This window comes from Cervus elaphus, chromosome 33, assembly GCF_910594005.1.
Source record: "Cervus elaphus chromosome 33, mCerEla1.1, whole genome shotgun sequence".
Classification (NCBI taxonomy): Eukaryota; Metazoa; Chordata; class Mammalia; order Artiodactyla; family Cervidae; genus Cervus; species Cervus elaphus.
The window spans coordinates 36,923,875-36,949,857 of NC_057847.1; the positions used below are offsets into that span (position 1 = coordinate 36,923,875).

Consider the following 25,983-nt stretch of genomic DNA (forward strand, 5'->3'; position numbering starts at 1 on the left):
ATTTTTTAGGTGCCATTTTGACAGGAAGAATTTTACAGGAGATTACACTTAGCGTTTTATTGTTCATTGTTTCTCAGTGAATAAGGAAGTACTGTGGCATATAGAAACTCTGTCCTATTTGAATCTGACTTAGAGTGTACAGTGAAAGTTTTATTTTGAAAGGCATGTAGGCAAATAAACCCATTTTGGGGGGTTAAAGTCTACCATGCTGTGATTTTTGACATTTTCTTTCTTTTTTTCTTTTTAGTTCATCGATTGTATGTATCCTCATTACAAAGTTCTGGGCACAGGACTCCTATCAGCCTATGATGTGACTTGATCTTTAGTGACTAAAACTAATGCTCCTTTGTCAACTCGACAGCCATAGGGCCTGTCCAAAGACCTAAGTGTGTATCTAATTTTGATGACTGGTTTTCCCAACAAGTAAATAACTTTACACTGTTGTCAGTAAGGTTTATGTAGTTTTGTGTATTGAGAACCAGCTAGAACGCATTATAGTAGTCCAGCTGGATATGACAAATGTGTACATCACTGTGGCAGAATCTTAATTTGGAAGACAGTATGCAGCCTTCAAGCCAGCTGGAGATGGAAGATGGCATTTCCAGCCACAGTAGCTGTTAGGAAGTCCAGAAGCAACAGAGTCCAGTAACACCACAAAGCTGTTTATGTTTGGTGGGTATGATGTCCCGATTGCCAGTGAAACAGCACTTCTCCTTATTTACTCTAAATACGTCTGCCTATCAGCATCACTTTTGTCTTGCCTGGATTGAATTTCCGCCAGCTAGATTTTATCCAAGTTCTTGATTCTGGCAAGCTTGGAGGCAGCTAGCAGGAATGCAAGGGATTTGACACAAAGAAGATATACAGTAAAAGGACATTTGTGTACTGATAGCAGTTAAGACCAAAGCAACCCCATTTCTCTCTTTTAAGGGAGAATGGAGGAGCAATATATGGAGACTTTCTAAGGAGCAGTAGTGTCTGTGATATCCTGGCACATCATTCTTAAAGATACCATCTGTCTCAGAAGGAAGCAATGGCGGATGATGGGAAGGAAACACTAGGTTTAGGAGAATCCATAGCATGTTGGTATGGGTTCCTTGAGGAATGTTTATCTTATTACAGAAAAGTGTAGTGAGGAAAGCATGGGAATTTGGAATGGCAAGACCTGGATTTTGACATCTCTGTTTCTTACCATCTCTATTCTTTTGGGCCAAATTATTTAAGTTTCCTGACCCTAAATATACTATGAAAATGGGTATAATAGTAATTTCCTCTCTCATTCACAGTATTTAGTGAACATGAGTGAGATACAGTGTTTATGAAAAAGCTTTATTAATAAGAAAGAGCTGTTTTGATATGATGATGACTTCTATTATTTATTTGGTTATATTTCCTTGTGAATTTAAAGTTTCAAGGACTAAGGTAAATGCCTTGTGTTGAAATTGAGATCTGCCTCCTAAATTCCATGGATTCAACTGTGAGTTGAGGAAGAAACTGTTTTTCATCTAAGGATGAAACCAGGCCCTAGTTAGAATTAAGTATGATATTGGTGCTTAATAAGTATTAATTGATTGGATTAATTTCCAAGAAGTTGTCCAGAATAAAAAATGAAAATGCTTGGTGTAATGAATTGCTTTGCCAGGCATCAAGGGGGCGGGGAGGAGGAATGGTTGGATAATAAATATAAGATCTCCAAGTTTGCTTTTTTGACATCTTAAAATAGCATTTAACTAAGAAATTAGGACTTCCAAAAATAATTAATTAATTAATTTTTTTGCTTCACCACATGACTTGTGGAATCTTAGTTTGCTAACCAAGGATTAAACCCAGGGCCCCAGAAATAAGAGTACTGAGTCCCAACCACTGGACCACCAGGGAATTCCCAAAATATTTTATTTTTTTCTTTTCCTGTTTTCCAGTTGACATTTTCTACTTGGTCTGTATTTTAGTTTAGGATTTCCACCTCCACCACCCAATCCCTGTCCCTCTTACACAAGTGCTTCTAAAAGTGATCCTAGATTTAGTTTTGTGACCAGCAGATACCCAAATAAATTGATTTAATTGATTAATTATTCATTCATTCCATTTGAAAATATGGAGTGGCATGTTGCACCAGACACCGAGTTAGTGCTGAAAAGATTGGCGAATACAGATACTGCCTGTGCTTTCATGGAGTTTATGATGCGGTGTTGATCTGTGTTCATTCTTCTAACAAATAGGTTAAAAATGTCTAGTATATGTGAGGCACTATTGTAAATGCTGCTGCTGCTGCTAAGTCACTTCAGTCGTGTCCGACTCTGTGCGACCCCATAGATGGCAGCCCACCAGACTCCTCCTTCCATGGGATTTTCCAGGCAAGAGTACCGGAGTGGGTTGCCATTGCCTTCATTGTAAATGCTGGAGACTCATTAATAAATACAAGAATGACTTTATAGAACATTATAATAGAATGATCCCTAACAGTAACGGGGTGCCCCTGTACTGACCTGCTTCTATTCAGGCTGCTAAGTGGCACCTTAGTACATCCATGACTTAGACAGCCATGAACTCTGGATCGTATAAACATTTCCGTAGTGTCTTAACAGCTTAGGTAAACTGCATATTTCAGCCCCGTCCAGTTCAAAGCATTAAACATCTATAGTCCTGGAAGACTTTATACACCTTTCATTTATACAAAGAATCAGAGATAGCATCACCAGTCCAGCTAGAAACCACCCAGTTCTATTTACAAGAAGTTGAGTATTGGGGTCAGTCTCCTTCCAGCTCATTGTATTGCCACCTAAGTTAGGATGGATAAGATTTTTTTTAGTAATAAAAAGGACTAATAAGAAGTTAGTTATGTCTGTGTGACAGTGCTTATTCATTCAGAAAGACATTAGCTTTTGGAGAGAACTTGTTCTTTAAAATTCTTTGCTTTTAATGTGAGTTTGCTTCCTGATTTACTGGTACTGAGGGTTAGTTCTGCTATGTTAAAAAGTCACCATTACTTTTAATAGATATCTGAGGTTATTCTGAGGGAGAAAAACCATTTTTATTGAACTTTACAACTGTGTTGGCTATCCAAAGTTTAAAAGAAATATCATTGTTTTCCCTACTATTGTATGTTACAAAAAACTAGATCAAAGAATTCAGAAATCACTGAACTGTGTTACCCACAAATTCATATTTATTTTCACTCCATATATCAGTTAATAATGTATCCATAGACATTTTTAACTGCATAGTCAAGAGAATACATTAAGTGGGGAAGATATATGAGTGGGAATCATTATATGTCCTGTTTCAGTCTCAAGTGTAAATATTCACTTCCCAAGAATTTTAATGATCAAGTGTATGTATTGGGAGCTTATTTTTTCCTATGTTTTAGGAGAACAGATTAATTTTTAAAAATTTAATGGCTGCTTTAAAGGAAATTTATATACCTTCCAGCATCCAAACTAGGAAGATTTCTTAAAAATTCAGAACCTTGATGACACTGCTAAACTTGCACAGGTATTTTATGTAGTTCCACATTCAAATAATAAAAATACTTGTAGGAAATAATGGCAAAATACTTCTCAAATTCCTGAACTGAGTAAGGACAAAGCAAACTTGACAAATACGAATCACTGTATACTCAAAGAAATAACTAATTAATAATCAAAGAAAATTTAGTGGATATATTAGCTTTTAAAAATATAACTATTTATTACAGTGCGTCTCTTGTTCATTTTAGAGAAATGCTTCCTGATTACTTCTGTGGAATGAGTTCAAAGCTGATTAAAGGCTGAAATAATTAAAAATGGAATAGTTGAGTTAAAAGAAGTTACTCAAGCCAGTCTCATTTAGCATCTTTAGTGACTACTGCTTAAATTAGTAGATAATAATAAAAATGTTACAAACACCTGAGAAGGCAAAGAATTTCCACTAGAAAGTTAATGAAATTAGAGAAAAGTAGGAAATGAGCGAGAATCTGCTTAGAAATGCTGTGAGGCAGAAATTGCTTAAATTTTATTGTCATTTTAACCACTTCTTGTCAAAAAATGAATTTAAAATTAGAGACAATTACCAGCTATAATTCAGGGAGGCAGCATTCAACTTCTGAAGCCAGTTGCCTGGGATCAAATTCTACCACTGCCATTTACTAGCTTTATGGTGTTAGGGAGGTAATTGGACTTCTCTGAGCCCTGGATTTCTGATCTGTAAAATGGGTTAATGTCGGTATCTTCTTCAGAGTTGTTGGGTTGATATATGCAAAACCTTTATAATTAACTATTAGCTAATGAAATGAACATATCCACTGGGTAGAAATATGCAGTATAATCTTGTACTAAGTAGTATCTGCTGGTGAAACATTTGTAAAGATAGATAATTTTCCTGGTTACCTATAATAATAATTAACACTGAATTTGTACCAAGCATTGTTCCAAAATGCAAATTCCTGGTATTAGATGGTTATGGGAATGTTTATAGGACTAGAAGATATGCACATTTGCAGGAAACAATCTAGTTGAAAGGTCCATATTGTACTAGAAGATGGATAAATGTTGAGAAGGACCTTTGAGAGTATGTCAGTCACTATTTCTTAGCTAAGCTGCTGGCTGGAATCAAGAGATGCTTTTGAAAAAAATTTCTGGTTTCCCAACATGGACAAATGAGAATCTCTGGGGGCAGGTCTCAGATATCAGTATTTTCTAAAGTTCTCAGGTGATTCTAACCTGCAACTAGGACAGACAAACCCTGAAATTTCATTTCCGTTGCTTAATTTTACACATATAGAAACTGAAGTCTGGAGAGGTGAAGTGGTTTGCCTAATGGCACAGCAAACTGATTGTGTTCTACCTAATTTCTTTCTGGTCTAAATGTGATCTTTTCTCTAAATGTTTGGCTCTATATTAAGAATTGGGGGGATTCATTATAATAATGATTACACAAATGATTCACATTTTAAAAGATTTGCTAGATTAATCTATAAAAGAAATTAAATGAAGGCTTAAGATAGGAATGAATGGATATACAAATAATTCTTCCCTATTTTTAAAAAAGATATATAGAAATACATTTCTTATAGTAGTAAGTAAACACAAATTTAAGAAAAAATATCATAGTAATGATAAATAGCACAAATATTAAAGAATATAAAGCTGTGATGGTGATTACTTACTCCATAATGGTAAGAGTCAAGAAAGAGAGGTTGAATAACAAATGTTTGATTTCCTATTTATAGACTCAGTGAGTTGAAAAGAAATAGCAAGCCCTAGATATACAGAAGGAAATTGATGCAAATAGACATAATGTAAGTAGAGATTAGAGACACCTTCTTTTGCACCCCTTATTCAGAATGATAGAGGTAAAACATCTGCTTCCTATGTCAGGTTTGAATATCTCAAAAGCTTTAAAAAATGGTGGACATTTAAAAGGGGGATTGGCCCAGCGAATTTCCTCCCTCTAGAATCCAGAACGTTTGCAAGTGGCATTGATGTTTTCTTTAATGTTTTATTATGAACCTTTACACATACGGTTCAATTTTTCTAACAGTTAGTTTCTGTTTAAATGTATTCATAAGATGTTTGACTTCTTTAATTCTACTTTTCTCTTAAAACAGGTTTCTGCTGCAGAAAATAATGGAAATGAAGCAGGGGTAAGAGAGCTACTGAAAAGGATTGTGCAGAAAGAAAACTGGTTTTCTACATTTCTGACTGTTCTGAGGCAGACGGGAAATGATGAGCTTGCCCGGGAGTTAACAGGCACCAATGGCCATGAAGGCAATACAGGTATTGCTAATTCTGCAAAGGACAACTTTGTGTGTTTTGCCTAGTGATTGAGAGTTTAATGAAGCCTATAGATATGGTGCCAAAAAAAAAAGGATACTTAGAATCAGAATTTCAGATCTGTTTTCTTCTCTTTACAAATGAGGAAACTGCTGCCTGGGAAAAGATGAACCTCCCAAAGACCACAACACTCAACCAGCTAGGCTAGAATATTGGCAGCTGACTCCTCGTCCAGCATGTTTTCCATTTTCCATCTTATTCTGGAAACAAAGGGATTGTCTGAGATTTTTATCAAGATCCTTTTAACATTGCTTAGACAAATAAATTGGAAGAAAATATTTTAGTGGTTATTACAATTATGCTGCAAAGTCTTCACGACATTCATATAATACTTTGAGGAATTTATTAAACATTTGATAAAAGGTCTATAATTGCTAATGTATCACAATATTATTTTCTGTGAGTTTCTGAAAGTGTTCAATTATAATAATACAAATAGCATAGCTCTTTCACATATGTTGTTTGTAAATATAGTATTAACTGCCACCTTATTTTTCTTTACAGAGTATGTATCCTATATTTTAAAGAAGTATCAAATGAAAGACAAATTAAAATTTAGTTGGCAATATATCGTTACCAATATATAGTTGTTATAATTTATACACAATTATATATAATTTAAATGGATTGTAATCATTTCAAGCTTCAGTCAGTTCAGTTCAGTCACTTAGTCGTGTCCAACTCTTTACGACCCCATGAATCGCAGCACGCCAGGCCTCCCTATCCATCACCAACTCCCGGAGTTTACTCAAACTCATGCCCATTGAGTCGATGATGCCATCTAGCCATCTCATCCTCTGTCGTCCCCTTCTCCTCTTGCCTCCAATCTTTCCCAGCATCATAGTCTTTTCCAGTGAGTCAACTCTTCGCATCAGGTGGCCAAAGTATTGGAGTTTCAGCTTCAGCATCAGTCCTTCCAATGAGCACCCAGGACTGATCTCCTTTAGGATGGACTGGTTGGATCTCCTTGCAGTCCAAGGGACTCTCAAGGGTCTTCTCCAACACCACAGTTCAAAAGCATCAATTTTTTGGTGCTCAGCTTTCCTCACAGTCCAACTCTCACATCCATACATGACCACTGGAAAAACCATAGTCTTGACCAGATGGACCTTTGTTGGCAAAGTAAAGTCTCTGCTTTTTAATATGCTATCTAGGTTGGTCATAACTTTCCTTCCAAGGAGTAAGCGTCTTTTAATTTCATGGCTGCAATCACCATCTGCAGTCATTTTGGAGCCCAAAAAATAAAGTCAGCCACTGTTTCCACTGTTTCCCCATCTATTTCCCATGAGGTTATGGGACCAGATGCCATGATCTTAGTTTTCTGAATGTTGAGCTTTAAGCCAACTTTTTCACTCTCCTCTTTCACTTTCATCAAGAGGCTTTTTAGTTCCTCTTCACTTTCTGTCATAAGGGTGGTGTCATCTGCATATCTGAGGTTATTGATATTTCTCCTGGCAATCTTGATTCCAGCTTGTGCTTCTTCCAGCTTACTTCACTTCTTTTATTCAGTTAGGCGTTCAATCAATGTGTAACGAGTACCAACAATATAGCAGACACTGCTCCAGGTGCTGGGGATATGGACTTAAATGAGACATATGCAGTCCCTGTTTCCATACACCATACTTCCTAATGGAATAAGAAACAGTGTTCTAAGTTACTTATACAAAAGAAAAAACAGATAATTACCAAATTATTAGACCAAAGAGTATATTATGATTTTATGTTGTATTATTTATGAAATAGCTTAATTTTGCTCAGTAGTTAGAAATACACACTATATATATGCACATATATATCTGTGTGTATATATATGTATAGTATGCATATATATGTATAAAATAGTGTTTACATATTTATGTGTATATATAGGGAAATATTTTTACTGTGATATTAAAAAGCCCTAAAGAATCACAAAATTGATGTTAATAAACTTGTGTGTAAGTGAACCATGGGAAGTAAAGTGCCATCCATGTTTGTGGAAAGTCTTTTTGTTTCACCCCAAAACAAATGCTGTGTGGTGTCATAAATTTGAAATGGCCACAAAGTGAAAAGCTCAAGAGACTCCCCCTTCTCTCTGAATATCATTTAGGGATTTGAAGGGATTCATTCAGCCAAAGATGGTCAATCCAGCTTTCAAAAGCCAGGAGTAATTCCATGATTTGTTCACTAGCAATTCCCTCAGTTCCTACTGTCATTTTTTCTATTTCCATAGCAAAGTTTAATTGTATAAGGAAAATTCCCTCTCAATAGGAAGCATCTTGAGTTTGCTTTAGTACTCTGGAGGGAGCTCAATGGTACTACTTGCTTGCAATATCAAGATTATAGTTGTGTTCTCTTTTTTTTTGCATTTATTTATTATGACCCAGCTATTATTTCTATAGCATAACTCTAGTAGCCCCAATCTGCTACTTCTAAAGAGACTTCAGGTCAAATTTACAAACAATGATGGGGCCAAATGTCTCCCTTATCCCTCAAGGATGAGCCAGACTCCAGTGCAGATCACACCTTATGATGAGTTCCCTTTCAAGACCACATGGGACCATTTCCATCCATGACGACATTCTAGACTTGAACTTTGAAATGGCTAGTCTTGATTTTTTTGTTCCCTGGGAAATTTTGGTCTCAGTGTATCAAGGGATATTTGAAAGAGCAGCCTTGCAGATCACAAAAGACCTTGTTACATCCATCTTCCAAAGTAGAGGGTAACTACCCATCTTACAGCTGTGTCCTAGTTTGGGGAAAAAACTAGAAGATTGGCTCAAAAGTATCATATTGTCTGGCTACATTGCTTTCTTTTTTTGGAGGGGTGGTTGTTGGGGCAGAGCAACAAGTTACATACAACATATTTCTTTCTAAGATATTTTGGTGCCTTTTTAGAAGTCTTATTTGATTTTTCAAATTCTAATTCTTTGAACAATAGCAATCCTAGGTGAAGATTGCATGTGTAATAGCTGGGTAATAATGCACCTTATCACATACATCTGTCTAATATTCACAAAACTTCCTCTTTACTTTCCTTATTGTATGTCATGACTATGATTGTCTTTAAGTGTGTATTTCAGAATGGCTTAGGGACTAGTTTATCCAAATTCCTCCTGCCTGTGGACTTACATTGGCTGGCGGAGGTCAAGCACTTTATAAAAGGAATAAAGGCCCATGGAACCAATTAATTGTCTATCATTCTTTTCACCCTCCCTGGTGTCCTGACAGGATCCCCTTAAATTTGGGGCTTTCCTTCTTTCAACCAAAGTGGATGATGATAGATGTTGCCCCAGATATGTGGGCTCTTACAAAGGCAGGGAGCAGGGTTAGGGTTTCTAAGCTGTTTTTTTTAAGTTTTTAAATTAATTAATGTATTTTTGGCTGCACTGGGTCTTTGTTGCTGTGCCTGGACTTTCTCTAGTTGCGTATAGTGGGGGCTTCTCGTTGCAGTGGCTTCTTTTGTTGCAGAGCACAGGCTCCAGGGCTCCTGGGCTCAAGCAGTTGCAGTATGCAGGCTTGATTGCCCAGTAGCACGTGGAATCTTCCTGGCTCCAGTTGAGTCGCTATGTGTCTGCCTCTTTTTGGCCTCATGGACTGTAGCCTGCCAGGCTCCTCTTTCCATTGGGTTTTCCAGGCAAGAATACTGGAGTGAGCTGCCAGTTCCTTCTTCAGGGGATCTTTCTGACCCAGAAATCAAATCCATGTCCCATGCATTAGCACGGGTTCTTAACCACTTAACCAGGGAAGTCCTCTATGCTTCTTTGAAAAGTTGGATAGAACTTACAATCTCCATCTGGGATTCAGCATTCTTACATTTTCACTACCCCTACCAGCAGTCAGGGTACTCCTGACAAACTCATTCCAAACAAGTAGGGCTTTCTTCTCATGTCCTCGGAAAATCCAATCAGGGATTCAGGAATTTAAATATTGTTTGCTGATCTGTACATCTTATTAGGGGAGTCTAATCCTGGTGCCCAGAACAGAGTTAGCTGTGATTATTCATGTGGTAGGGGCTGCTGTGGGCAGAATTGTGCCCTCCTCAACCCATAAATTCAGAGGTTGAAGCCCCCGCCACCTATGTGACTGTACCTGGAGGTCTGTCTTTAGGAGGTAATCAAGGTTAAATGAGGTCAGCAGAGCAGGCCCCAGTCTGATGGGCCCAAGGCCTTAGAAGAAGAAGAAAAATGAGGTCTCTGTCTCTCTCTTTCCCCACCATGTGAGGACACCATGCATGAGGAGGTCATGCTAAGCAATCTCAGAAATAAACTCTCACCAGAGACCAAATGCTGGCACATTGACCATAGACTTCGAATTTCTAGAAATATGATAAAATACTTTTTTTTTACTTTAGCCACTCGGTCTACGGTGCTTTGTCAAGCTGGCCTGCACCGATTAATACAGGAGACTGGGCTCTGGAGCCTGACACTTACTGAATTCTGGCTCCTTCATGTCTCTGGATGTGGGACTTTCACCAAGTACCTGCCCACTCTATGCCTCAATTTACTCCTCTGTGAAATGGGGATAGTAACATTACTTACCATTGGGATTATTTTTAGGATTAAATGATTTAACATTAGTAAAGCACAAAATAAATTGCCTATTATTATTATAAACCCCAAATATGCTTAATATATACCTATGAATATTATCAAATCTTCTTGTCTAAAGACAAACTCCAAAGTCAGAACAGTTGTCTTCAGGAAATTCTCCATACACAGCACATATTTTCTCCTTATTCTTTAAGATAGGTTAATCAAAAATAATACTTTTAGGAAATTTTCTTTATGGCATCAGTCTCTGACAGATTGTACTTCAGAAGGGCAAAACTCTTATTTTTCTTTGTAACCCACAAAAGCATTTGGAAAAAAACACTCAGTGCATGTTGGTTGAAGGGGAAAACGGTCAGATGAAAGAAATAGAGGGAAAAAGAAAAGAATGATCAGAATATTTTATTAAATTTCTAAAAAATCTCCAGAAATTCAAAATACATGAATGTAGGCTGACATTAAAGCATATGTACATCTCATGTAGAATGCACAGTGAGAGAAAAAAATGGCAAGATCACAAGTTAAAGAAAAACTACCACCAAATTTGCATTTTCACTAATGCAGTCTTATGTGTGACTTTGTATCACTGAATAAGTGGCTTACTTCCTAAAGATGATGGTCAGGAAATCATCACACTTATGATTAGCATAATACTTAATATTGTATCGGCTTTTTAGATAAAATTTAGTCATCACGAAAGAATTACTCACTGTGTTCATATTAAAAATAAAAATACTGTGTCAGAATGTAAAAACATGTTCCAGACCTTTCAAAATGTCAAACCATTGAAGTGTATTTAGGCATATCTCTACTAGAGACCCCACTTGGTTTTCAAAATAAAAATAGCAGCCCTTTATATTGTATAAAAACTTGCATTTCATTGCAGTCTGCATTCTGTTTAGAATTTCAAAGTATGTAAGTATATTCAGGTTAATCTCTATTAGGAACCCCTATTTGTTTTCAAAACACCAATGACAGTTATGTATACTGTATAAAAGCTTGCATGGCACTATTATTTACTTTCTAATACTTTTGTTCACAGAGTCTGAGAATTTATCACAAGAAGATGGTCTTGAAGTCAAAGAGCCACTCCTTTTAGCCGCGGATCAGCCAGCTTTGGAGGTCTGGGACATAGAGAATAGTTCATTGGAATCGTCTTTTGCAGATTCTTCTATAGTTTCAGGTACCTGGCGCACACACATACTTTACATGCACTAATTAACTACTTCCGGAAAAATCAATTGTTGCATTGATAACATTAGGATCTATTAAACAGAGGGAGGAAACTTGGACTTTGGGGTTTTGTATTTGTACTTAGATACTATTTCTGGAGGAGATTAAATGAAAATTATTGCTCTTTGTGGCTAAAAATCTTTTAAAGCTAATGCAATATTAATATGTTATGAATATGAACACACTGAGTTCCAATTTTATTTTATAAAGATGTCCATGGTTCTTGTCATATGATAAATATCACAAGTGCATCCCATGATTTTCAAAGTACTTTCAAATACATGAATCAGTTTGACTCATCCGAAGTTCTGAGAATTAAATGAAGGTATTACCTTTTCCCTTTTTCACAGATTAGGGTGTCACAGAAAGGTTAGGCTGGGTTGTAGAAACCAAAACCAAGGTTGTAGAAAGGAAGATGAAAGGGTGCTAAACAGGAGTTTGCTTGAATTTCAGTAACTAATTGGTGTTGGGTACTAGATACTACCATATCCACCTCTTTTGATATGAAACAGGCCTGGAAGAATGAAACAAGTTTAGCTGTTTCCCCTCCCTACTTTTCTCATAATAGGAGACGCCTTCACTCCTTCCCCTCTGTCCCTCAAATGGCCACGTTCATTTTTCACTAGAAATAGTTGCTGGAAGTCTGTGGTATACTAATAAATGCTTACCAAGTGGCCCTGTAGGGAAAAGAAAAAGCCCTGATGTTCAGGATATGCCATCTTCATGGTGTAAATACTCGCACCATGGCTACTTTCAAGCGTCCACATAATGTCACTGAACAGTAAGTTGGGAATAGATGTGCAGTACATTATTTGCCATCTATTACATGGAGACAATAGACTTAAATAGCCTCAGCATCACTGATGATTGTAAAATCTATGAAAATGATTAGAAAGTGATGAGTTTTAAGTATTCATTACCTTTGTTTTAATATAATTTAGTTAGTAAGTCCATATCATTTAATTTGTAAAGATGCTTGTGCTTAACATTAATAAAATTCCACAAAATTCCAGAAAATTTAACAGTTGTTCCTGTGGGCCAGTATAAGCTGACTCTATCACACTACTGCAAAATATGCTGTTTCAACTCAGAAAAGTAATATAGCTGTGTGGTAGGAAATTTGGAAAACAGAGAACAAAGAAAAAGACCACTCCTCCTTTCCCAATAGAATACATTACTCTTCATATTTGGGTATTTGTTCTTCTCATTTTTTTTACATACCTGGATGTCTATATACAATGGCATTTCTCCTATATTTATTAGATATTCTTCTACAGCATGATTTTTAACAATTGAATAACAAGTCCATCTATTGAATGCTTTTTAATTAATTAACCACCTTTTGAACATTTAGGATGTTTCCAAATTTCTACATCATGAATAATGCTGCAATAACTCTCTTTGTATTTATATCTCAGTTTAATTCTTTTTAAATTTATGTTTTATTCTTTAAAATTTACTTTATTGAAGTATAATTGATTTACAGTGTTGTCTCAATAACTGCTTACAGCAAAGTAATTCAGTTATATATGTATATATATACATTCTTTTTCATATTCTTTTCCTTTATGGTTTGTTTATTACAGGGTATTGACTGTAGTTCTTTGTGCTGTAGAGTGGGGCCTCGTTGTTCATCCATTCTCTGTGTAATAGTTTGTGTCTGCTAACACCAAACTCTCAATTCACATATACTCCCTACGCAGTTTAATTCTTAAAGACATATTACATAATTGAAATTTCTGGATCAAATGATTTCTACAGTTTTAAGGCATTTCATATTTAATGCCATATTTTACTCCAGGAAATTGTACCAAACGGTGTAGGGGAATACTTACTGTCCTGAAGTCTCTTGTACAAGGGTGGGCAATGCTGTTTTTAAACTTTACCAATTTGCTATGTTAACACCTGAATTTGAGTTTTTAATTTCCAATGAAAAACGTCTTTACAAGTTCATTCTTTTTGTTGTTGCTGTTGCTAATTGCCTATTTTTCTTTTAGGGCATTTATATGCTTCTTGCTGGTTTAGGTGAATTAGCTAAATATATAGGGTAGCAATCCTTTGTCATAAATAGTACCGAGGTTTTTTTATAGCTTGCCTGTAATTTAGCCTTGTTTGTTTAAGGTGTTGGGTTTTTTTAGTGGGATACTTCTGAAGCATTAATGTGCTTATGAGTCACCTGGAAGAGGGGGGTCTTATTGAAATGCAGATTCTGTCCTTTTCACTTGCTCCCAGGTGATGCTGCTACTGCTGATCTTGGACCACAATTTAATGGACAGAATAGCATAGCACACGTGAATTCTAGAGGATCTTTTTTTTTTTAATTTCAGCAGCTCTGCTTTCTTTCAAAAATCATGATTGTATGGGAATGCCAAAATTACTACCTGAATGTGGATTTTTCACATTTTAATAAACTTCCTTGTTAGGCTACCTGACATCTCTGTGGGTTACTGGCTATTTTCTAAATTCACACTAGAAAGAATTAAAGCCAGGACTGAGGCTGGTAGTCGATCTTCATCTCAAATGAAGGGTTTGCATCAAACTTGCCAGCCTAATGCATCTTGTCAGCCTGCAGTATCTGTGAAACATTCAGACTCTCAGAAAGGACAAAATTAAATGCAAAACTTTTTTTTTTTTAATCTGTTTTCTGGGACTTCCCTGATGATCCCGTGGTTAGGACTCCAAGAGTCCACTTCAGCAGGGCATGAGTTCAATCCCTAGTCAGGGACCAAGGATTCCACAGCCATGCAAGGTGCATCTTTAAAAAAAGAAAAAAATCTGTTTTCTTACTATTTAATATAAAACATAAATTTGCATCATGTGACAAAATCTGGATTTTAAAATAATGGTCTTGAGGGACAGGAAAGGGTTTGTTTTCCTTCTTGGGGTCCCGTCCCTCCCTTTCTTTCACTTCCCCTTCTTTCACTTCTTCCTTTTAACAAATCTTTATTAAACTCCTATTGTGTGCCAGGCATGCGCTGTTCAGTTCAGCACTGTAAATATTGTGATGAAACGAAACAGAAGTGGCTTCTGCCCCAGTGGAGCTTTCAATGATGGGCATGTCAGCCAGGCAGCAGTCACTCTGTAGCTCATGAAGTGCAGTAGAAGAACAGTACAGGCTGCTAAGGTGTATACTAGTCTGAGGACATGTACAGCATGCTGTACCAAATCTGAGGACTCCAGCCATTCAAGACTTTAACAGCTACTAGGCTCTGAGGTTCTTGTGCTGTCTGAACTTCTTATGTGGACTTGGGAACAGGTTCATCCAATCCATGCTGACCCTTTCCAGAACAGTAAGAATGGGTAACAAAAGTATAATGCCTTTGCTTCAGGCCTTGACCCTGCTCCTGAGAGATGTAGACCATCCCAGTTACTTGTTCCTTTTCTTGTTGTTCTTCAGAACTAAGAATTACTGATGTAAATGACTTTTAAAGAATCATTACCCACAAAGAAGTTATTGGAATTCTTTTGACAGAAGTTTTTGTTGCAAAATTAACTGTAGAAGGATTTTGCCTACGTTGCTATTATTTGGCAAGCTTAACAATCAGGATAAATATGAAAGTATTCAATATTGAAAATATTCAATAATATCAATTTACACAATTTTGTGCATCTTACTGATATTGATAATGTGTAATCTTTAGTTTGAAGTTCAGTACATCAGGTTAAGATTCCAAGTACAGTTACCAAGGTAGCATTGAAAGAAACTTATTACTTAAGCTACACACATTCTATAAATATGAAATTTCATATGCAAAAAGAAAAAAATGTGGCTTGAATTATTTCTAATTTTAAATTAGACTTCTCTAAGTTTTATTTCCAAATCAATTTCTAAAATAATTTTTTTCAGTGCACAATATTTTTTGTGGCTACAAATGATAAATATTTATAGTTTTAAGACAAAGATTCTTTATATATTGTTTTTAACCTTTTTTACTCCTTAACACTCCTGTCAGGTAATACACACTAGCATTAGTAACAGTGGCCCACCGTGAAACTGATTTTAATCACATCTCTCTTTCAACCTGGGGGTGATAGATCAGAATTCCCTAGTGGGCAGCCCTGGACAGTCATTTTTGTCATGCCTCTGCATCGGGGGTTGGCATTTCTTCTTCCTTTCTCCTTTCAACTGCTTCCCTTTAAAAAGTGGTTAATAATTAAGATAGACCCACGCTAATACAATAATCTGTTTTTTTCCCACACTAATAAAATAATTTCTAAAGGATATTTGAATAGTTCTCAGACTATTCATAAAATTTTAATGCTGGATGTAATGGTTCTGCTTTCTGAAGTCACTGGTCATTTTCTAACAAGAAACTATTGGAAAACTTTGATGTTTCTCTGGACCACATGTCCCTAGAAAATATCAGAGGGACACAAAGCCCACATTCATTTTCTTCTATTAAAAATAATTTAACTATAGAAAATATACAGTTATCTGGTATATGTTAATTTTATAGGCTTATGGTAAAATTGGTTATGCAGTCATTTTTAATTTCTACTGTGAACTTTGTTAAAACAAACAAGTGGTTATTTTACTTATTTGACCTTTTAATACACTATTTTATAAATTAGTGCCCTAATTTATAAATTAGTGTTATAATTAGATAAAAACAAACAAATGAGATTTAAAATTAAATAATAAAACTTATTGTATTTGGGATGAACTCACTTTTATGCAGAGTTCCGCAGAGAATCCCCCAAACTTCTTTTACCATTCTTTGCTGGATTTCCCTGTTACGAAACTAGAAAATGCAAGTTCCGCAAATTGGACAGCAGAGGGCGCTTTGACATTTATAAAGAGAGCAGAATGTCACTGTTCCCGGGTGGAAGATTATAATCTAACAGGATGAGTGTGCCATGTGTGAATACACGGTGCGCATGACTGTGAGTGCATGTGTATATTTTGATTTATATATTCGTTCACGTGAGGATTTTAAAATTCCACCCCAGCTAATGAGCTTACCAACCTGCTTGTTTTCAGACTTTAATACCTTCTTTTTCATATTCCCCCATATGTTCCACTCCTTAGGTTTATCCGGTGACATTATGCTTTGGAATATATTGTGGATATATTTTGCATAGATCATGTTCTGTAGGAGGGGTTTAAAAATTGACCTTTATAAAACAGCCTCCTTCTTTCTGGCCCAATCTGTTAGAGCATTCTTTTTGTTGTTGTTTTGTTTTGCCTTTTTATAGACCAAAGTCCAATCTTAGACTTGGTCTATAGTAATCTCTGTAAAAATGCCACAAAATTTATCCTTGCACTTGCGGACCAGAATAATGTTCTATAGTACTAACCTCTAGAAATTTAGAGATTTTTAGAATCTCTAGAAATACATACCACATAGCACTTGAGAGCTTAGTGGGAAAGATAATTGATACAGCAGTCTTCAATAATACTGTGAGAGATCACCCATACTATTATGGAATTGCTCTGAATTTAGATAGCTCTCCTTTACATCTCTATCTCTTCTAAATTTAGTTATATTAATTATTGAGAACTAGAAATACTAGTACAGAAATCCAAGAGGCAAATATTATTTTGACTTAGAGAGAGAGAGTTTGTTACAAGTGCTGTTTTATGTTTGTTAAAAGAAAATCTAGGATTGTGTTTTATTTGAAACCCACCGAGAGACATCTAGGTTAGTTATATGACCCCCAATCGCATAATAGTTCTAGGAGGAATACTGTTCGTATCTCAGGAATGAGAATGTAAGTATTTTGATGGAAAGAAACCTCTCTGTGTGCAGCTAATACGTGTTGGATTTATTTTCATGATTTTTATATGACTACAAGCTTAAAGTTTTTTCAGCAGAGTTTCAACAAATGTGATTTTAATTTGATCTTTAGACATTATCTTCTCTATTTGAATAGGACTAGAAGCTGAGAATATGTTCTGGCCAAGCACTAGGGTACTGTCCTCACCCTCAGGGAGTTTATAATCCAGTTCAAGAAAACAAGTTTCGTGCCCCTAAACACAGACAGTAAGTAATCTGTCTTTAGGAAAAGAGAATATGTTAAGGATAAGAGGAGAAGCCTGGGAAGACTTAGCACAGAGGAGGAATGGAAGGCAGTTCATCTGCGCTTTGAAGGTCCTGTGTTGGATTTGTAAACAGAAGTGGCAGCCGACACTTTCCATTGTATGGATAGCATAAGCAAAAGTGCACGTATAAAGCAAGCTCAAAATGTGCTTTAGGGGTATTGATAGTGGAAGAGGTTATACCTAATCTCTCTACCTTCTACTCAATTTTGCTACACACCTAAAGCTGCTAAAAAAACAAAGTCTATAAAAATTCATCCAGGTATAATTAACACATGGGCAGAGGAGTCCAGTGGGTTATACAGTCCATGGGATCGCAGAGAATCGGCCATGACCGAGTGGCTGAGCATGCTCCCACACATTAAACACAAGGAAATTCAATTGTATTAATAATAAACATAGCAAAATTCTGTGGAAAATGTGGGTAGGGAAACAGTTGGATTCCAGAGGAGCATTTATGAAGGAGGGGCTGGGTGCTAAGATTTCTAGGATCAATGAAAGTTAACAGGTTTCTTTTACTATGATTTTTACAAAGACTTGTCCTGAGGCAAAAAAAAAAAAAAAAAACAACCCTCTTAAATGTTTATCATTTGGACAGTTATGGAATATTAGCCCAAAGCATGTGTGATGATTTCAGATGGTGTTTGTAGGAGAGTGTTTTGTTACAGAGATTTATCCATCAGGGTGCTGGAACGGGTTCCTTCTGGCTTGCAGGAGCCCAGCATGTACATCTCTTCCCAGCTCCACTGGGTGACATCATGCTGGTAGCTTGAAATCAGCCATGGTGGGGAATATGAACACCATCAATGTTGGCAAGCACTTTATTTTATTTTTGAACTAGATCTTTGTCTTATTAAATTAGATCAAATAGAACTTACAAATCAAGTCGTCAAATCAATGTGGCAAGCACTTTTAAATTGTCCCTTTTTTTTTGCTCCCCAAAAGCTACTACTGAATATTTACCAGGATTTACCTTTATTTATCATTTTAAAGAATGACCATCTTTAAAGTCTTTATTGAATTTGTTATAGTATTGCTTATGTTTTATGTTTTTGGTTTTTTTGGCCACGAGGCAGGTGGAATCTTAGCTCCCCAACCAGGGATCAAACCCTCACCCTCTGCATTAGAAGGCAGCATCTTAACCACTAGACCTCCAGGAAAGTCCCTACCAGGATACCTTTAAATGCACCTCTCTCCATACTCCTCAGATCCACGTAACTTGAATAACTTTTCCTGAAGGGTACCTACCAACCTCCCATCTATCTTGCAAGCATTCCTACACTCTACATTGCCAAGGCTTACTTCCCATGTGGTCATTAAGCTTATCACTCATAACGGAGTCTGCTCTCAGACTTTTTACCTGTTACTGACAAGCAATGAATGAATGGGGCACTCTCGTGGGTATGACTATCCCTACAACCCTATACTTGAATCACTATCTTTCTCTTTAAGGCTCAAGTCCAGAGGCTAAAGGGCATAGATGACACAATTTAAGCCAACATCAATATACACAATTCTAATTTAATTCTGGCTGAAACATTTCAGCAGAGTGAATTCTATAAACAGGAGCAGAGGCGCTCGGTGGATAGCCATGTGGGCCTGTGGCTCTAGGAGATTTTTTTTTTTCCTTTGGGGAACTCATTTCCTAGAAGCTTGGATCCAGGAGAGAATATGCAAGGTGGGTGGAGGTGGCTTCTCTCCATTCTGCGGGAACACATGTTCCCTGGCACAGAGAGCAGAATCTGACAGACCAAAATGTAAGTGTGTGTGTGTGTGCGCGCACACGCACGCACAAATCCATATACATAGAGCTGAAAATAAAAGTCATCTATCTCCTTTCAGAAAAGATAGTTATTTCAAAAGAAAAGGAGATTGGTATTATTAGTAGTATGACAGTAAGCACACTTGTAACGAGCCTGAGTCCTGCGTGAGCGCACATACATACACATGCGTGTGAAGCTTTGGGATGATCTTTGCTGTTCCAGACTTTGGGGATTATGCAACTAGAGGGAAGGAGGGGATAGTTGAAGAAGTGAAACTAATATGCATCGAGAGGTCAGAACTAGAATAGACATACCATTACCCGGCAAGTGAAATCAGACTATTTGCATACTTTATAAGCACTGCCTCTCAGGAGAACGGTAGGTTTTGCTGGTGCCCTTTCTCAGTAGCTCTGAGGCTCTGGCCCCCTTCCTAATGCGATGCAAAAACCACTTTCCAGCAAAGAGAAGGAAAGGCTGAGGCAAGGGGTAGGAAAGGAGGAACCTTCTATGAAGTTATAAACGTATTTTAAGCTGAAATTAGGAGGAACGCCACCTGGTAGGGATGGAAGTAAGCACCAATTGGTGTTTTACCTAATGAAGCTCAGTTCTTAGGTTGAATAAACAATGTATTTATCAGCTCATTGTTAATATAGCATTTTTCCAGCAGAGGGCATACTTTACATTGAAATAGATCTAAAAAGGCCTTCAAGGAGGAGGCTTTTTTTTCATTTGATATTTAAAAAAAAAATTTTTTTGGCTTCTAAATGGTATAAAAATATTTTAAAGTATTTAAAGTTCCGTAGGATATTAAATATATAATTTCTCAGATTCAGGTTAGTATTTCTGCCTTATTAGTAAACTATTCAAGATGTGATTGTAAAATGAGACAGTTTTTTTTTTTTTCTCCCATGTTTTATAGACTGGTCTTAGACACTATTATTATAAGAAAAGGTGTTCTTTATTGTGTTGTTTACAAAATTATTATCTAAAACCCTATCTTTTAACAGAATATTGTTTTTCTTCATTCCAGCAGTTTCATAGGAATAACTGCTTTTCTTTAAACAGAAACTACCAACATATTCTAATCCATTTCATAGCTGCCTTTGATATTTTTCCTAAAGGAATTGACACCTATCTAAAAATTAATTAAACTTGTTATATAATCTAACTGTAATATTCAAAGCTCATGTAAACAGCCCCTTCATGAGAATTTAAGATTTCTTTCCCTTAAAGATTTATTTATTTGATCTAACAGAATCATTCTCACAATAAAGGAGAAAGTAGAAATTGCTGTCTATATTTTAAAAAGGTAAAAAGGGGTAAGTTACTTGTTCGCAGTGGCTGAGCTCAGATCTGGAGACTAATTTGTTTGACTCCACAGCACATGTTCTTTTCATGGGAACGCCCAGTCTCCAATTGACTATTTATCTGAGCTATTTTAAAATCATAGACACATGACTTTAGTCTTTAGGACATAAATCCAGATTGATACTGTGAAAAGTACAAAGAATGACACATGATAATCCTATATAATCAACTGCAGGAACTCTTGGTTTATAAATTCAATAGGTTGGTTTAATTTTTTCATTATATAACACTTTTTTGATCTGACTTTTTGGTGTGCGTGTGTGTGTGTTACATGATTTTTTTAGGTAAATGCATGAAGAAAATCTCTGGAGAAAGCATTCTCAATGTTATCAAGGAACAAAATATTTTCTTTAATTATTAGAGTTATTTCCTTTAGTACTTCTGTTTCTATGAAAGAAAAAATATATCAAATGCATAAGAAATTGCTGCTGAGGAAACAAAATTATTTTTGTGTTGAAAAACTGGAGATTTATATATCCTTAAAATGACAAAGATAAAGACCTCTCTGTGTTCACTTTCATTTTAATTGTGATGTCTAGCAGAATTACCGCAATTAATTTTCTCCAAGAAGTATAGAAATGTTCCTCTTTTATTTGTGTGCAGAGAATATTTAGAACTTAGTGTGGATGTTTAATCACCTGTACTCCTATATAAAATTTTTTAAAAAGACAGTGTGGATGTTTAAAAATAAAGTAAATGAAAGTTTGTGGATGAAATCAGAAATGTTAGTTAGCACAATAAAATAATCTCTAACTTTTTTCCCTGGCAAGATAAGCTACTTCAAGATTGTTAGAAAAATTGACATTATAATGCAAATGTTTGTATGCTTAAAAAAAAAATTTGTTCCAGTTAACTCTATGGATATAGTATTGTTCACTTGTTTACAAAGTTTTTAACAGATCATCGGCATGCTTGGCATTGGGCAAAAAACACTGGAATATTAGACTTGGATTCAAAAAATAAGATTCCCAGCTCTGTTCCATTCTAGCTGTGTGATGTAGATAAATCATTTAACCTCTCTGAGACTTGGTTTCTCACCTATGAAACCGAGGTGATAATAGGTATCCACCACAGAGGATGCTGAGAGCTTAAAATACCATTTACGTCTGTATAAGCACTGAGTTCAGTGTCCTCTGACACATTGTGGGTTTGTTTGCTGAACCAAAATAATCCAGGTAATGAACTTAATTAATAATATCCTATTTTAGTAGTATTTTTCTTTAATAGTCATACATTATTTGTGCATGTTGCATTAAGCAGCTCTCTCAAACCTTATATATGCTACAACAAAGCTTGGGGAAAATCCTGACTTTACATATACATGGAGTAAGTTTAAGATAATGGTTTAACTGCTAGTGATTAGAAAATGAAATGAAAATCAAGTATAATTTTTATCTAGATTATTCTTAGTGAAAAACTTAAAGATACAGTGTTTCATTTTAGATAATATTTGTTAGTATTTTTCAGTGTTTTTGGCATTGTCTTCAGTTCTCTATACCACATTTAAAACAAGTAAAATGAATGTCAAAATTCACTTTTTTTGCCTTAAAAATCTTGATTTATCTTTCTAGATCTAGAATTATCCTTGCGATGACATTTTCCCCACCTCATTTTACACCTTGCCTTTTCCTTACAACTCATATTCTCTTTCATCAGTACATCTGCCCAAAACGCTCTTCTACTTGACAGTTCTATCCCACACTCGCCTCTGAGCTCCTAACAAGGCATACCTCTGGGAATTGCAAAGTGCCATATTTAAAATCTCTCAGTGAGATATACAGGTTTTCCCGTGTGATCATAAGGGATTCCTCAAATCTGAGTTTCAGAGCTAATCTATGACAACTGATAAGCACAGTATTTTCACATGAGTATATTTGTGTTGTGCTAATATACTTAAACAGTATGCAAGTCCATTGAGAATTTTTTTTATAAATTTCTTATCTGCTTTCTTCTAACTTTTAAGAAAGCTATCTCATATATTTAATTGGTATTGGCTGTAATTCCATTACGTTTCCCAAGCTCACTAGGCTTATCCAAGTTGGAAGGGAGATGTCACAGCCACACTTCACAGATGCTCAATGGAATAGTAGTCGGCAATAAAAAGGAACAAATTGCTGATATAAATAACAATGTGAATGCAATGCATCTTGAAGGTCTTATTCTAAATTAATGAAGCCAAACATAAAGGCTACCTACTGCCTCAATTCATTAATATGACATTCTGAAAAAGACAAAACACTAGGGACAAACCGAATCAGTGATTGCTAGGGGACAGCAGCAGGGAAGTGACAATGAAGGGGTTTGAGGACAAATTTTGAGGTTAAACTCATCAAACTTACCACCTAAAAAGAGTGATTTTTACAGGATGGAAATTATACTTCAACACACCAGACTTAAAAAAAGAAATAACTGGTTAAAGAAAAAGAAGATACTGTAGTTTTGAGGAGTTATATATTGTCCATGTTTAGACATGTTTTATTGATAACATACTATGTCTCTTTATCACCTGCTTCTAATTCCAGTTTAAGTATGTGACATTCAGGCTAGTTTTACTTAGCTTCATGGTGCATTCATGCTCAGTCTTGTCTGACTCTTTGCAATGCTATGGACTATAGCCCGCCAGGCTCCTCTGTCTATGGGATTCTCCGGGCAAGAATACTGGAGTGGGTTGCCATTCCTTCCACCAGGGGATCTTCCTGACCCGCATGAGGGGATCAAACCCACATCTCTTGTGTCTCCTGCGTTTGCAGGCAGGTTCTTTACCACAAGCACCACCTAGGAAGCCCTTACTTAGCGTAATCTTACTTTAATATAGTTTAATTAGTGCATGTGAGATCTCTAGCATAAAATAATAATCTCACAAGTATAAATATTATGGAATATTAATTTTAAAGATGGTTTATTGTTTATTATTTATTTATTCATTTTAGACCACACTGCCTGGCTTGATAGTTCCCTGACGAGGGATTGAATCCCAGGCCCTGGCAATGAAAGCGCTGAGTCCTACCCACTGGACCACCAGGGAATTCCCCAAATATTTTTAAATGACACTCTTGCCTTAGTAATCCACCAATGACTTGAATTTTATTTCATTTTTCAATCACCAACAAGTATATGCAAAGAACTTGTTGTACCTAGCATTACTACATGGTTGTCAAATACTGTGAAGTAAATTGTGCTGGCTTCATTTTATTTTTTATTTTATTGAAGTATAGTTGATGTACAATATTTATATGGGTTACATGTGTGCTAAGTCGCTTCAGTTGTGTCCGACTCTTTACAACCCTGTGGTCTATAGCCCACCAGGCTCCTCTGCTCATGGGGATTCTCTAAGCAAGAAAACTGGAGTGGGTTGTCATGCCCTCCTCCAGGGGATCTTCCTGACCCAAGGATCAAACCTGCATCTCCTGCATTGGCAGGCAGTTCTTTACCGCTATGGCCACCAACCTTATATAGGTTACAGGTGTACACAATTTTTAAAGGTTATACTCCATTTATAGTTACTATAAAATATTGGCTATATTTCTTGTGTTCTACAATATATTCTTGTAGCTTATTTTATACATAATAGCTTGTACCTCTACTAGCCCAATTTTAAACAAGAGGAAGGAAGTTAGGCTCATAGCATTGCCAACAGCAAATTTCACAAGTCTTTTAATTCCAAAACCAACATCTGTAACCATCTTTCATTTATTTTTACCAGTTTAGCAATAGTTCTGATCCTTGCGGATGGGATTGCATAAATCCTTGGAAATGAACTGTAAGGAGGGAAGCCTTCCGTTGTGGGAAGGGAGGTTTTTCAAAATGAATTGATGCTGAGTATTGAAAAGAAAAAAAGAAACAATCAGGATTAATAAGTGAAATGTGCCCTTGCCACTTGTATTTATTGTCATCCTTGATGGAAGCTTAGTTTAATTATAAGAAAGAAAAAAGTAATTTCCAACCTCATGTAAGCTTCTAGTGCCCCTGCAATGTCAGGCTTTCCTGATAGTCTGAGTAAATTCTTTGTGAGATTTTAGTTATGTGTATCACCCAGTTGCTGTTTTCATAACTTACCAGTAGAACCATGTTCTTCATTAATTCATTAATTTTTCTTTAACATTAATTCTCTACCATTTTACATGCAGATGACTCAATGGTTTAAACATAGTGCTTATGTTTAAGTGATAATATCATGCTCAGATATTTTTTTGGACAAAATTTACAGAAAGGGGGACAACAAAAGTCATTACTCCTTACAAATTTACACGAGCCCTCATATTGGATGGATGGTACTTTAAGTAGGTAAATACATGTATTTGATTCAGTCCCCGACAGCTGCTCATTCATAGTGGAGTTTTTAAACATTGCTTGCCAGAAACTCTTACCTTTTATTTGTGATTGTCTAGATGTACCTTCTCCACTTGCATTGAACTGTATGTACTGTGTGCTGTAGAGGTGTGCAGTTAAAATACGTTTATTCTCAGAAATATTTTTAAAATATTTTAAAATGTTTTCCTTTGCAGAATCAGACACAAGTTTGGCAGAAGGAAGTGTCAGCTGCTTAGATGAAAGTCTTGGACATAACAGCAACATGGGCAGTGATTCAGGCACCATGGGAAGTGATTCAGGTACTGCCTAACTGTTGTGTAAACCTTAAAAAGTGTGAAATAAGACACCATATAGTGGAACGCATGGGGGCTGTTCATACCCTCCCTAATGTATTTATGCAATTAAAGCAATTCTTTTCTACAGTTGAAATAGTTTTGGAACTTTGCCATTCACTTTCTTGAAAAGTACAACTTACAAGTCTTAAACTCAAGGTCTCTAATTTTGATCTGGTACATAGCTTTTTGGTCTGGCATATGCCACATTCCATAGAACCAAGTAATCTATTTTATTTATGTGATCTGTTTTGATTAATTTGACTGCTTTTAAATTATATACTCAATTTTATACATTTATTTCCAACCCCTGCATTTAAAAAAATTAAAATACATTATAAATAAAAGTAATATTGAGATGAGTATGACTATAGTTAATGGCATTTAATGAGTCCCTCTTAAGCATTAGAATATACATATATAGTTAAAAGAATTTCAATATTAATAAACATCCTTTAATTGAGTTTGCAAAATATTTTCACACTAAATGAGAAATTTACTAGATATTTCACAAATTGTTTTTTGTATCAGTTTAATATCCCACCCACTTCCCAGGTAGTGCAGTGGTAGAGTCCACTTGCCAAGCAAGAGATGTGG

General features: G+C 35.9%; 1 protein-coding gene across 1 annotated transcript in view; it reads left to right on the plus strand.

The window, feature by feature from the left end:
• Positions 1–25,983, plus strand: part of IFIH1 (interferon induced with helicase C domain 1) — a 56,149-nt gene that overhangs the window by 1,841 nt on the left and 28,325 nt on the right. Inside the window, exons 2-4 of the mRNA XM_043894390.1 lie at positions 5,585–5,753; positions 11,382–11,522; positions 25,249–25,353. Of these exons, the coding sequence (XP_043750325.1) occupies positions 5,585–5,753; positions 11,382–11,522; positions 25,249–25,353 (415 nt within the window). The remainder of the gene's footprint in view (positions 1–5,584; positions 5,754–11,381; positions 11,523–25,248; positions 25,354–25,983) is intronic.